General features: G+C 40.7%; 2 protein-coding genes across 3 annotated transcripts; one reads left to right on the forward strand and one right to left on the reverse strand.

Moving 5' to 3' along the window:
- Positions 3,281-10,152, forward strand: LOC110430323. 2 transcript variants are annotated; one of them, XM_021447863.1, is made up of 12 exons: positions 3,281-3,601; positions 3,745-3,828; positions 6,403-6,487; positions 6,662-6,729; positions 7,072-7,173; positions 7,742-7,831; positions 8,068-8,142; positions 8,226-8,258; positions 8,686-8,760; positions 9,372-9,422; positions 9,654-9,745; positions 9,842-10,152. In XM_021447863.1, exons 1-12 carry the CDS (start codon positions 3,482-3,484, stop codon positions 9,867-9,869), a joined length of 903 nt encoding a protein of 300 aa, XP_021303538.1. In that variant the 5' UTR covers positions 3,281-3,481; the 3' UTR covers positions 9,870-10,152. The 2 variants fall into 2 exon arrangements, with proteins under 2 accessions (XP_021303538.1, XP_021303539.1); XM_021447864.1 differs by having other exon boundaries at positions 3,375-3,601; positions 6,671-6,729.
- Positions 12,103-12,704, reverse strand: LOC110430390. The gene is made up of 2 exons (XM_021448053.1): positions 12,692-12,704; positions 12,103-12,617 (listed from the first exon to the last, which is right to left on the reverse strand). The coding sequence occupies exons 1-2, from the start codon at positions 12,702-12,704 to the stop codon at positions 12,103-12,105; spliced, it is 528 nt and encodes a 175-aa protein (XP_021303728.1).

Here is a 13,093-nt window from a genome sequence, read left to right on the forward strand (position 1 = left end):
TTGGCAAATATAACAACAAAGGACAATATATGGTACAATGAGTTTACATTTGTACAAATCTGAATTCTCCTTTCCCTATGCAAAATTGTGATCAAGTAGAGGACTATAAAATCAATAATATTGTCATGCCTTATTCTTCTAGTGTTGCTTTACAATCACAAGTGGAATCTAAAGAAGGGAGAGCATGTTTCTTGTTAGTACTAATCTTTTGTAGGATAGTATTGACAAATATCTTGTGCCTTTTTATCGAGGAGAAGACATGCTGAAAATTAAAACATGTGGTCCTATTCTTTCTTCCAACATTGTCTATTACCATTATTTTGGCAACCTCATTTGTTTTTGTAATGTGCAAGATCAACTTCAAGCAACATCGACGCTGAGGATGGCTTTTCGTCAAGAAGGGGAGGATGATGAGAACACGACCGCCATACATATGACCATGCTTAGGCAATCACATGGAGGCCAAGTGGATCAGAAAGAGTATCTAAATAGAGAAGGAGGCCTAAAGCTTATATGGTTTGAATCACCAAGGTAGAGGCCTAAATCAAGTTCGAGTCCACCTCGAAATCTAGAAGCAGTCTGCAGTAAAACAGACGCCCAGGGTACATCCAGACTCTTTTTCAATGGTCCACATATGGATGGAAAGATAATTTGATAAGATAACTAATGGCTTTAGTTTCACATCAAAATTCATCCGGAGTCAACAGAAATCGTCAAAATAAGTCATCCTCCAGAATCTACAAGGTGCATCGTTTTTGGTCTGTTAGGCCGTCTATCGTCATTGAGCCTATTAAGGGAACACGTCCAAGGGGAGTGATGACCATAACACCTTATAATCACTAGCCACCGCTCTCGTTAGGGTTTGAGTTTTGCTTAGATTATTCTATTTACAACAGTTTCGCCGTCATCGGTTTGTGAGATTAATCGTTCATCCATAAATTCCGTTGCATTCTTTCTTGTTCTTGCTTGTGTTCTTCGATTTGCAGGCCAGGATTAGCCTTCTTGGTGAGGTCGACCGTGTAGCGCCAATCGATAACTTGAGGAGATATGGTGCTAAGGTTGCAGGGTTCGGGTCTTTGTGATCAAAGCTGGATTGGCGTCTCTCTCTCCGACTAAATCATTGTTTATCTTGAATCTGATGGAAGATTGAGAACCCCATCCCCATTAAATAGTCTATTAAATGGGTTAAACATCCAATAAATAGACTAAACAGATTATTAAACAGAAACAATATACGACTATGTAGCGTTTACACGACGTTTAAATGGTCTGATATTGAAGATATCCATTCATATCTTATCCAAAATATCTATATCTGAATTTGAGTCTAAGGTTTAATTTAGCTATGCATACTCTTATCCATATGTGTCCGTATCTTTTCTGTTTACATCCTTAGTTGACAGTGAGAGAGGCTTCTAGGGCTCCACAAATGCAGGGTAATATGCACATATGCTTGAGGCAAAAGCAACACGCTACATAACGTGACTTTGATTCCCAAAACTCCCGACATAGGTTGTAAAGTCGTCAGATTCTTAGGCCTAGCCTAATACATCAATGCAATGTTTCATGAGGGGATCAATAAAAATAATATGGGAATGAACGTGGTCCCCAAGGAGGGAGGGGTTCCTCGCTACAACACGTTCTCCATTTAATGTCTACCACTTTTGTCAGAGGAAGCTATATCATCCTCTACAAGCCTCTCTAACTACCTGCTACTGATACCTTCGACATGGATGTTCACTACAAAGCTGAAGGATGAGCCAATACACTACGGTGAAGCGATGGAGAAACCCTTATAAAAAATTGTCCCAATAAAGCAGATACTATAGGAAGGCCCTATTTGGGGTAGCTTATGTGTTTGATTCTTGGGAGAAAAAGCAAATTCCTGTCCCCAAACACACTGCTATTGAGTTTATTGCCGCCACCATGCAGAGATTCTCAAATACAACATATAAGGGACTTTTCATCATCACGGTTTGTCTCAAACTTTTCCTCATCATGGTGTTAATTCTTCCTCTTTGTGCTCCTCCTCCTCGACAGCAAGCTCCTCCATGTGGCACTGGTCTCCCTAATGTTTGCGTCACAGTCGAGCTCAATCCTTCGTGCAATGCTCCTCTACAATGTCACGGAGCTCGGTTCTCAGCGTGCTCATCTTCCTTGTGCTCCTCTACGTCGTCGCTGCCAGTTTTCTCCTTTGCACTATTGTCGGTCTCCTCCACACACTCTACCTTTGTGCCACCGTCATACGCCCTCTCTCTACACTGGTGGCATTGGAGTGCGTGGTGGCGAACGACATGGAGCACATGACCCTTGGTATGGGAGCATGGTGATGACCTCTCGAAGTAGGCAATAGCCTAGCTCAAGCATTGTATCGCCCATGATGTTGAAGACCAAGATGTGGCTGAGAAGTCTCCAAATAGTAAGCATTGTACCCGCTCTGTTTAAAATTATAAGTCGTTTTGACTTTTCTAGACACATAGCTTATGTTATACATGTAAGTATGTGTTATGTGTACATACACACACATATATGTATAATTTAAAATGGAGAAAGTAGCTAATCGTAAAAGAAATTCAATTTTTTAACTTAAAAAGGTTATTTACAGTGACAAAAAGGACCAACACCGGTCCTCATCTCAAAACGACTTCCCTCACAAACCAGGCTAGACAGGCAAGGAGCTTGGGCACGACGGGCCTGCATGGTTGGGACAGGCCAGGCTCCGTTGAGAAGCAGGCCTTGTTTAATTCAAAAAATTTTTGCAAAAAAATTTTTAGATTTCTCGTCATATCGAATTTTATGGTACATATATGAAGCATTAAATATAGATAAAAATAATAACTAATTACACAGTTTGTCTGTAATTTATGAGATGAATCTTTTGAGTTTAGTTAGTCTATAATTAGATATTACTCCCTCCATCCCAAATTATAAGTCATTCCAAGAATCTTGGAAAGTCAAAGCATTTAAAGTTTGACCAAATTTATATGATAACATAATAACATTTATGATACCAACTAAGTATCATTAGGTTTTTCATTAGTTATATTTTCATAGTAATATCTATTTGATGTCATAAATCTTTCTAATTTTTTCTATAACGTTGGTCAAATTGAGATGTTTTGACTCTCCAAGATTCTTGGAATGACTTATAAATTGGGATGGAGGGAGTAATATTTATCAAATACAAACAAAAATACTATAATATCCAACTTGAAAAAAAAAAATTGGAAGTAAACATTACCCTCCGCAGACTCGCGTAGCGCAGGCGTGCCGCGGTCACGCGCGTGGCGTGCCGACCGACTTTTGTCCCGCCGCCATCTAGGCCCCACCCCCACCCTACCCTTTTCTTTCTCTCTCTACCTCCTCCCGTTGCCCGCCACCAGCTCAACAACACCTTCCACGGCCGCACCTCGACGGGCCTCGAGCTTGAGCTAGGGTTTCCTCCGTCGCTACCTACCTTTTACGCGGCCGGCGCGCAGCCATGGCGCTGGTACAGGCGGGCATGGGCCTCACCCGGGTCGTGGTCCTCGTCGGCGCCGGCGTCGCCGGCTCCGTCGTCCTCCGCAACGGCCGCCTCGCCGAGATCCTCGGCGAGCTCCAGGTGCGTCGCGTATCCTGGCCGCGTGCCGCGCTCCTGCGCCTTGATGGCGGCCTGTGATCCCGCGGCCCCTTACCAGTGAGGGAGTGTGGAGATCCAGATGCTCATGCTCTGGTTCTGATGATCCATGGCGTGTGGGCTTGCAGGAGATACTAGACAAGGGGAACAAGGGGAAGGACGGTGGAGGGGGAGACGGGGAAGCCGATCTCAAGGAGGCGCTTACCTCGCAGGTGCGTGTGATGTCCCTGTCCTGCTCTTCACATGACTAGTTTGCTGTGCAAATGCCTTAGTGCCTACTACTGCCTAAGAATAATTCAGGTTCAGCATGGACATAGAGTAATGTTTCCATATTTCCATTTGTTCAGTGTACTGGCTTCTTTCAGCACTCAATTTCAATTTCAAAAGTATAGAATACATCATGCTTGTGGATTGGTGTATGTGATTTGACGTTATGCTCATGTTGATTGTTTTGCTGTTGATGCTGTGTTCCGATGGTCCAGTGGCAATGTTATTATCCTTAGAAGTATCCTCTTCTTTAAAAGGAGAGCAAAAATATCAGGATAGAACAACTATGCTAGATCAAAAACTGGCTACGCACTTTGCTATGCTGAGACTGCTTTGTGTTATTCTAGTGGTTGTTCCTATTTGGTGCTGGCTTTTGATCATGTATATAATGTTAGCCAAGTTCTTTGTCCTCGTTAATTTATTGTCTAATATCAAAAGAAATCCCACAGTTCTATATCAATCTACCACTGCACTTGTGTACTTCTCTTCTAAGTTCTAACATTGTTCTTTTGCAAGTACATGCTTGTCTCGAACAAGTACCATGACCATAGAAACAAATCCTTATATCTCTACTCGTCAAGGGTCCCAGTAGAGTACAGTGCCGCTATAATCTTGGGACTGTTGCTTCCACATTTCGTTAATTCAGTGAATTCTCTCTTCTGCAATTTTTTTGACTCCAAGGTGAGAGGAAGGGTTAGGTTAGTTATAGCCCAGCGTTATGTTCAGAATTGTTGCGTAACCCAGCTTGCCAAGAATTAAAAGGCTTTGTTGTTGTATTTTGCTGGAGGTAATGAGGTATAATATCCTGATGTAAGCTCAATTCAAAATAACATTTTAAAGGTACATATTTTGCCTATTTTGTATAGTTGGAACTTAGCTAACATAGCTTTTCTGATATTAATATTGTTGTTTAGTTTCCTATGTTCTGATGCAATGCAAACACTTGTAATTAGTTTTGCATTGATTCTCAGAACATTGTGAAGTAGGGGTATACACTACACAACATAGGGCTGGGCAGAGACCTATAAGGAGGTAGTAGTCTAGAAGAGGGATTAGAATGTAGACTGGGTTGACTTGGATATACTATTTTCTTGCTTGGTGCCTGGGGCCTAAAATCCCTAGTATATATAAGATCACTCTTAAGTAACTAAACTGTCGGATTGATACGATCTCAAATATCTAAGCATTGGCTGGGCCCCTGGGAAAAAGCAAGGTTAGAAAAAGCGCTGGGCGGTGACCTACTGCCTAGAACCTAGGCGTGCCTAAGCGTTATCTAGGTGTTTATGCCAAATGCCAAATTATACCAAATATGTGTATCTGGATAAATTAAAGTTGATCTTCATGCCTTGATGTAGTCTGTAGGTGCAACACCACACCAACAGACATATTGCAGAGGCATATTAATATTATATACAATACAATCAATGAATCATGGTTGTAGATTTCAAAGCCATATTATATCCACAAAGATGTACGTAGTCTGTAGATGCAACACAACTACATACCAAGTACCTACAGAGCAGTCTACACTAAGGCATAGAAGGATTTAATAATATGCCTATGAAATTCATATGGAGGAGCAGGGGAAAGCGGTGGGCAGGAGTGGAGAACAGAGGATCTTGCCTTGACGCTTGAGGTCACGACGACCGGCAACGAGGAGGTCCGGCCTTGTGTTATGGCTCACTGTGCCACGCAACACAGATGGAGGAAGAGGCCACCGCAGCTGGGCGGGGAGGAACTGCAACTCGATGTCAGGGATGGTGTCCAGTGGGCGACGGGAACAGATCAAGGAGCAGCACCTGGGCAGGAGCATTGAGATGAAATTGGGCGGCGGTGCGGCGAGGAGCTCTCTGTGACTTGCAGCCTGCAAACTTTATCCTTCCAGCGCATCAGCTTTCTTTTCCTGCGGTGCAGCTTCGCCTGCGCGCGGGCTTTCGCCCACCAAAAATCGTCCCACCACACGTCTGGCTGCTTCCTCGTCTGCCTTAGCGCCGTGGAATTGCTGCCCAGTGCCGCTGAGACACCCCCCCCCCCCCCCCCCGGGGCCTGCTGTCCCCCTCTGCCTAGCACCTACTCGCACCTAGGCGGCTGCGGAATAGCGCCTTTTTGAACACTGGGAAAAAGAATCCAACTGTTGAGGACTTACGAGAAATATATTACTTGCTTGATAATATTGATGAAGCATTCTCAATCCTTGGTGTTGACCCATTCCTATTGCTATGTGGATACTGTTCACAAGCCTCAGTGCAGTGCAGGACAGGCCCTGACATGATGTGGCTATAATCCACTAAGATACCAGTGTATGATACTGATTAATGAGGTTGATCAACTCCTTACAGTTATATGCAGTTTCAGTATTCTACATGTGGTCTTCAGACTTCAATATTATTATATATCTAACTATAAATATACTCCCTGAACAGCTACAATTGTCATTTTTTTATTTCTTTTGTCATTGTTCATTATCTTTAGTCGTCATCTTCATTTCTCATGTTAAATGGAAACTGCATTCCGTATAGGTGCGTAGCCTAGCCATGGAGATCAGGCAACTTGCTTCATCACGTCCGATAACTGTTCTCAACAATGGAGGTTCCGGACAATCAGGTTTGTCTTGCTTGTCTTGAATTTGGATATATGGGACTGAAACTGGCAATCCCAGAGTATTAATATTTTGACTAAGAATAGATTGATGCTATAATTATTTTGTTTTAAGCATATTAGCATGTATGCTTGGTGATGCACCATGTACACCATAACATTGATTTAATCTCTTTTTAGGAGTATCAGGCCTGATAGTACCTGCAGCAACTGTAGGAGCACTGGGTTATGGTTATATGTGGTGGAAAGTATGTTTTCTCCCTTTTATCACAGCTTCTATGTTTTCTTGATTGTTAGCAATTTATTTGACAATTAAACTGCCGAAATTGTAGGATCTAACTGCTTTCTCCTACATTCTGATCATTTTGTTGTGATAAATTTAATCTATTAGCTTTTCAAAGAACTTAATCTAGTTTAAGTATGGTTCTTACTATTCTGAAAAGGCTGATATGATTTACTGAATTTTTAGGTTTTATATATTAAAGGTATTAACTTGTACTTGTTATTCTTGAGTTGGTCTTCTATCATCTAATATCCAGAAGCGCATAAAATTTCTTAATAAACAATTCATTTTTACTATTCATGCCCAGGGGATCTCATTTGCTGACCTAATGTATGTCACCAAGCGCAACATGGCAAATGCGGTTTCAAGCATGACTAAACATTTGGAGCAAGTCCAAAGTTCTCTTGCTGTAAGTACTTATTTGTTTCTAGTTTATCACAGGAACTATGCTTCCAACTCCATACTGCTAGTTTGTCGTTCCCTGATTTGATACTACTACGGTAGAATTTTGAGTTTAATAATATTTTGAATGATCGAAATAGACCAGTAGTCCAGTACTTGTGTCTCTAGCATAAAATTCTTATGCTTAGTTAATCTAACTGATTAGGTTATTATATTTATAACAAAAGGTAAGCTGTTGAAGCCAACAGATGAATGTACTTAGTTTAAATATTTGTTAGAAGTGAGAGTGTGAGACCCTTTTCTTTGGAAACCAGAGTAAGAATTGTGTAAACTTTGCCCTGGCTAGTTTTTTTTTTCTTCTTTGGCCATTTGCACCAGAAATCTGTTACCATAATACCATGTGTTTGAACTGATATTTGATCACGTCATTGAAATCTATGTTCTTGAATTTATCTTGCAAGTTGTTCATTGTGTATTTCTGCCATATGGTCTGAATGCCATGTTGCTCTCTTTTAGTAGTTTGTTATACAAACTATGTACTCTCAAATACTTAATCCTTGATCTTATTTATACAGGCTGCTAAAAGGCATTTGACACAGCGCATTGAAAAGTTGGATGATAAATTGGATCAGCAAAAGGCTCTATCTGGACAAATAAGAGATGATGTACCTTTTCCCTTAATATAACACACCTTCATATGGATCTGCATATTGCATCAACATGCTTTCACTTTGTGAAAGTTCATGAATTCAATAGTTTTAATCTGTACTAGCATCTACATAAACATACCATTTGAGACAGTTCTGTTTACTTCTAGCTGTTTCATACTGAACCGACCTATTGGCATCAATTGAAAAGTGCATTGTTCATATGGTTTTGAAATATCTACTTACCTGTTCAGGTTACTGATGCACGTCTGAAGCTTGAGAATATTGGTTCAGAAATTAAGAACATCAAAGATTTGGTTTGGGGTCTGGTAAGTGTATACTTTATTTGAAGGTCACTGTATATAATTATTGTCACAAAATTATTTACACAATTCCCTTAATACTCCTGCAGGATGGGAAAATTGATTCGATGGAAGCTAAACAGGTGAGCGTTCACTTAGAAAAGATTCTATTGTTATTTCAAATGTTCATTTTGGTTTTGCTGAAATGAAGTTAACAAAATGTCATTCTAAAAAAAAACATAATGTGTTTGTGGGTAGGCAGATTGATGGTACGATTTAGCATGTGTAAATATATTACTATAAGTACGTTAAATTAAAAAAAACATAATGTGTTTGAGCCTTTGAGGTTAGGCGGATTGATGCTATGATTTAGCATGTGTTAATATATTACTGTAATACATGCACATGGTCCATGCTTTTCTATTGGGGAGTTTCCAAATGGTCCATGCATGCTTTCATAAGCCATTGCAGTGGATCTGGTGCACATAGTGCACAAGATGCATCCTCATCATTTAATATATGGTTCCTTAGTGATCTTTCTTGTTTTTGCTGAATACTTGTTATCAACAGGACTTTTCATGTGCTGGTGTGATGTACCTCTGCCAATTCATTGAGCAAAATGGTGGGAAGCTTCCGGATCGCCTGGTATGAGCATTTCCACTTATGACTTTTGTTGTCCTTCACTTTTGCACTTGAGTTGATATTCTGAGATATTTTCTGTGCAATGGTAATTGCAGTGTGTTATCATGTAGCTAGGTAGTATTTCCTTTGTACATCTATGGCATGATTATTAAAGTGTCGCTTCAGCATCGGGGAGGTATAGTGTCTCCACAGGCACTGTTGGAGCTTAGTTCAGGCCGAAAGGGCCATGACCCCCCTAGATTTGCATATTCCTTTTGTGTTTAATATTGCTGATCACCATCTCTCCCTTGATTCTGCTGCTTGCCAACTCTGCCATCTCCTGCTAGAATTTTGCTTCTACTGGCTTTATTTCTGCCATCTCCTGCTCGCCAGTCGCTTGATATGGATGGGGGTGTCGGCGGCTGTCGATCTGAGGGTGCATAGCAGTGATGGAGTGAAGCGGGAGGGATGGGCTGCCTGGTGTGCTGGGCCAGCCCCACTTTCTTACTCCATTCCTTTTTTTTTCTGTCATCTACTGCTCTAAGCTCTGCTGTTTTGCGGTTTTCTTTTTGCTTCCCTGCAGATTTTTATGTTGTCTGTTCATTTCACTTGACTTTATTTTTTGAACTGTACAGGAAGGCCCCAAAGTGACTACAAAGCGTTTTGCAGATCAAAGGTTCATACAGGTTAGTTAAAACCTATTTTATGAAGCAGCAGCCTTTACATTGATTTGCACTCCTTCCTATAAGTAGCAAAGCTACTACCATATAATATTGGTGGCATTGAAAAATGCTTGCTTCAAATATCTTTGGAACCTCTCCTCATATTCGGTTATTTACATTGATGAAAGTTAACAGCAAAGATGCCATTTAACTAGCCTGCAAGTTGTTACAATTGGGTGCTAATTTACATTTCAGGGATTGCAACTGGCAATAGAATCAGGGAATTGTGGCAAGGACACCATTGACATGCTGTTGAAAGATGCTGATTCCTCTGATAAGATAAACAGGTTTGAAGATCCTTATGTCTTGCGTACAATCTCTCTTTTAACCTTGAGGAAATTTGGTATAGATCAAACTAACTATTCTAGTGTACTCATTTGCAGGACGTCCTCCATCAAATCTTCCAGCTAAATTATTCTCTGGTCAACACCGAGCGTGTGACATCTATCTATCTATCAAGATTTGATGCCCAATCGGAATATTGTATAGGATTTTCATTACAAGTAAACATGTAAAGAGCTGCAGCCTTTTGCTTGCAGGAAGTGCTTTTTATTTAATTTGTAAGCTTGCGTAAAAATGCTACTAGTTGTACTACTTAGGAACCTAGGCCATGCTTCAATTTTGTGGCTTCGCTTTGTGATGTGAGAATGCAGCACGTAATAAATAAAAAACACTATGGTCTTGGCTTTTGACAGTGTGGACTTGTAATCTAGTAGTATAAATTCTGATACCCGCTAATTCCACTGCACCTATGTTTACGTGTTGTTTAGTCTATGTACTGGTACATGCATAATCATGGGAAACCACGCAGCAAAGTAACAAACTTCCATTTCCCTGCTGATTCCATCTTTATTACTTCCGAGCTGCTCTAACTTCTTTTTTCTTTGGGATATACTGTACTCGAGAGTGCAGGCAGGGATACGGATATTTTCTGATCGTATTTGAGATTGAATTTATTTAGAGGCATTTAGATATGTCTGTATCCGAGTCTGAATATTCAACATTCGATACCGTATCCGTATCCGAATACTTAAATCGTATATTTATGATGTCGACATTCAATCATGTCTTATCCGACATGATTGATATTATCCATATTCGAATCTGAATTCGACTAAAAATATGAAAACAAATATGATATCGTGATATCTGTCCGTATCTGATCCGTTTTCATCCCTACCCGTATCTGATCCGTTTTCATCCCTAAGCGTAGGTACATGCAACTTGGTGCAAGTCACATGTGCTATTATTTAGGGTTTGGACTTTCGATTCTTAGCTGTGCTGGAGCTCAGGCACGCAATATCTTGGGCCTTGTTTAGTTCCTAAAAAATTTTGTAAAATTTTTCGAATTTCCTGTCACATCGAATCTTTAGACGTATGCATGGAGTATTAAATATAGGCGAAAATAAAAACTAATTGCACAGTTGGTCGAAATTGACGAGACGAATCTTTTGAGCCTAGTTAGTCTATGATTGCACAATATTTGTCAAATACAAACGAAAGTACTACAATGTCGATTTTCCAAAATTTTTTAGAACTAAACAAGGCCTTGTTCTTCTGGATTTCTCTAGATTTTCAATCAATCGATAAAACGAGTAGCCTTTTCTTTGGTCAACGTTGTGAGCCATTAGATTTTAATCTAGAAGTTGGGATAAAGTCAATCAATATATATATATATATATATATATATATATATATATATATATATATATATATATAGGGAAATTCCTTTGTACACGTACGTGTAGTTACTCTTATCTTCAATAAATTACATTGTGTATGTATTCATACTTGTTTATCGGTTTGAGTATGTTTATATACTCATATTAAGATACTCTAGATCTTACCACGCGAAAATTTTTCAAAAAAAATTATATTTTAAATATATTACTAAAATGCCACTACTATATTATATACAATAAGTATAACCATATACTTTATGTATGCATACATACTTCACATACATATCACTCTAGATGGTCTAGTATGATCTTTGTCTATATACATTTCGTTCGGTCATATACACCTTTAATCTAAAGATATATAGATGAGAGTAACTACACGTGCGTGTAAAAAAAATGTGTCATATATATATATATATATATATATATATATATATATATGTATTAGAGTGGATTTTCTACCACGGAGGGTCGCTGCCCACCCTGGTGTGGTAGCTATCACCGGTGCGGATGAGTGACGCGTGTGCTCTAGTCTATCGGATGGCCTTGGCTCGTTAATCAAAAACAACATATAGTACGTTGGCAGAAAGGTCTAGCAGTTTTGGCAGTTCTCATTCAAGCTGGGATCAGCGTTTTGTTGTCTTGCAGTCATGTCCTGATGAGTCTGCGAGCATGCATATTTGAGTCTTTAAGTTTACCCCAAAATCTAAAAGGTTTTTAAGATTTCCCTTCATATCGAATCTTGCGGTATATACATAGAATATCAAATATAAATAAAATAATAAATAATTATACAGTTTGTCTATAATTTGCGAGATAAATTTTTTGAGTCTACTTAATCTATAATTAGACAATAATCTCCTACAACTAAAAAAGACTAAAGAGTGGACATTTTTTTGGTGCAACAATCTAATTCGCTCGCTCCTCCCTTTTGCTCCGCCAATCACGCGATGCGAACATAATCACGGCGGTGCACACGCATCTCCATCCCTGCGCCTGCATCTGCTCCCTGTCCCCTTTCGCGCAATAACCGCCCGATCCATGGACCGACTAGGCGAGCGGTAGACCTTGTAGACCACGTAGTTGGTGCTGTCCGCGGTGGCGGCTTCGTCTTGTTTCTTGTCGGCGCCGACGAAGTCGTATTCCACCATGCACATCCTGTCGATCGATCGAGCAGAGGGCTCCGTCTTGCGGCCGTGGGACAAGGTGAAGAACGTGCCGCCACCGGATCCATGGACATCCTTGCGGCCTATCTCCGAGTGCCAGGCCGTGCCGCCGCCGCCGGTGACCGCACGCTGCCTGTGCCCGCTGGTGTCGCCTGGGGTGTTCTTGTATTTCTTGGCGTGGTAGAAGTACCAGATTTTGCTGAAGCCGTCATCGTCGAGACCGGTGCCTGGCACCGGCTCCAGATCAACGACGAGAACCTCGGGAGGAGCGGCGCAGACGTTGATGCGGTGGACGAAGTGGACGTCGTTGCCTCACCCGTTGATTTCCATGTGTTAGTATATTGCAGCTTGCATCTGTATTGCAATATACATATTTGTTTTGTACATACTCCCTCCATACTGGTAAAGAAGGTCGTTTAGGACATGATCACGTTTACCAAGGAGTGCCAAAGAGTGATTAATTTAGGGGTATTTTTCCATGTCTATCCCTATTAAATAGCGCTGCGGTTGCCTCTTGTACACATGAATCAATGCTCGTACAACTGGTTAGGCGGAGGCGAATGAAGCCAAGTAGTCAGGGTTCGAACCTCAGCAGCAACGCTTTTTTTCATTTTTGCTGTTTGCATGGTACTGTGCCGTAGCGCTCGCGCCTTGACCGCAAATTTTCACTGTTCGCGCTCCTTTGCGCTTTTTTTTCGCGTTTCGTTGCTGCGCGCTAATTTTTCTTGCCGCTTGGACTGCCCCTGGCTGCTTGCTTATTTAAACGCTTGGACTGCCGGCTGCCGCA

Source organism: Sorghum bicolor, chromosome 9 (genome assembly GCF_000003195.3).
Source record: "Sorghum bicolor cultivar BTx623 chromosome 9, Sorghum_bicolor_NCBIv3, whole genome shotgun sequence".
NCBI classification, from domain to species: Eukaryota; Viridiplantae; Streptophyta; class Magnoliopsida; order Poales; family Poaceae; genus Sorghum; species Sorghum bicolor.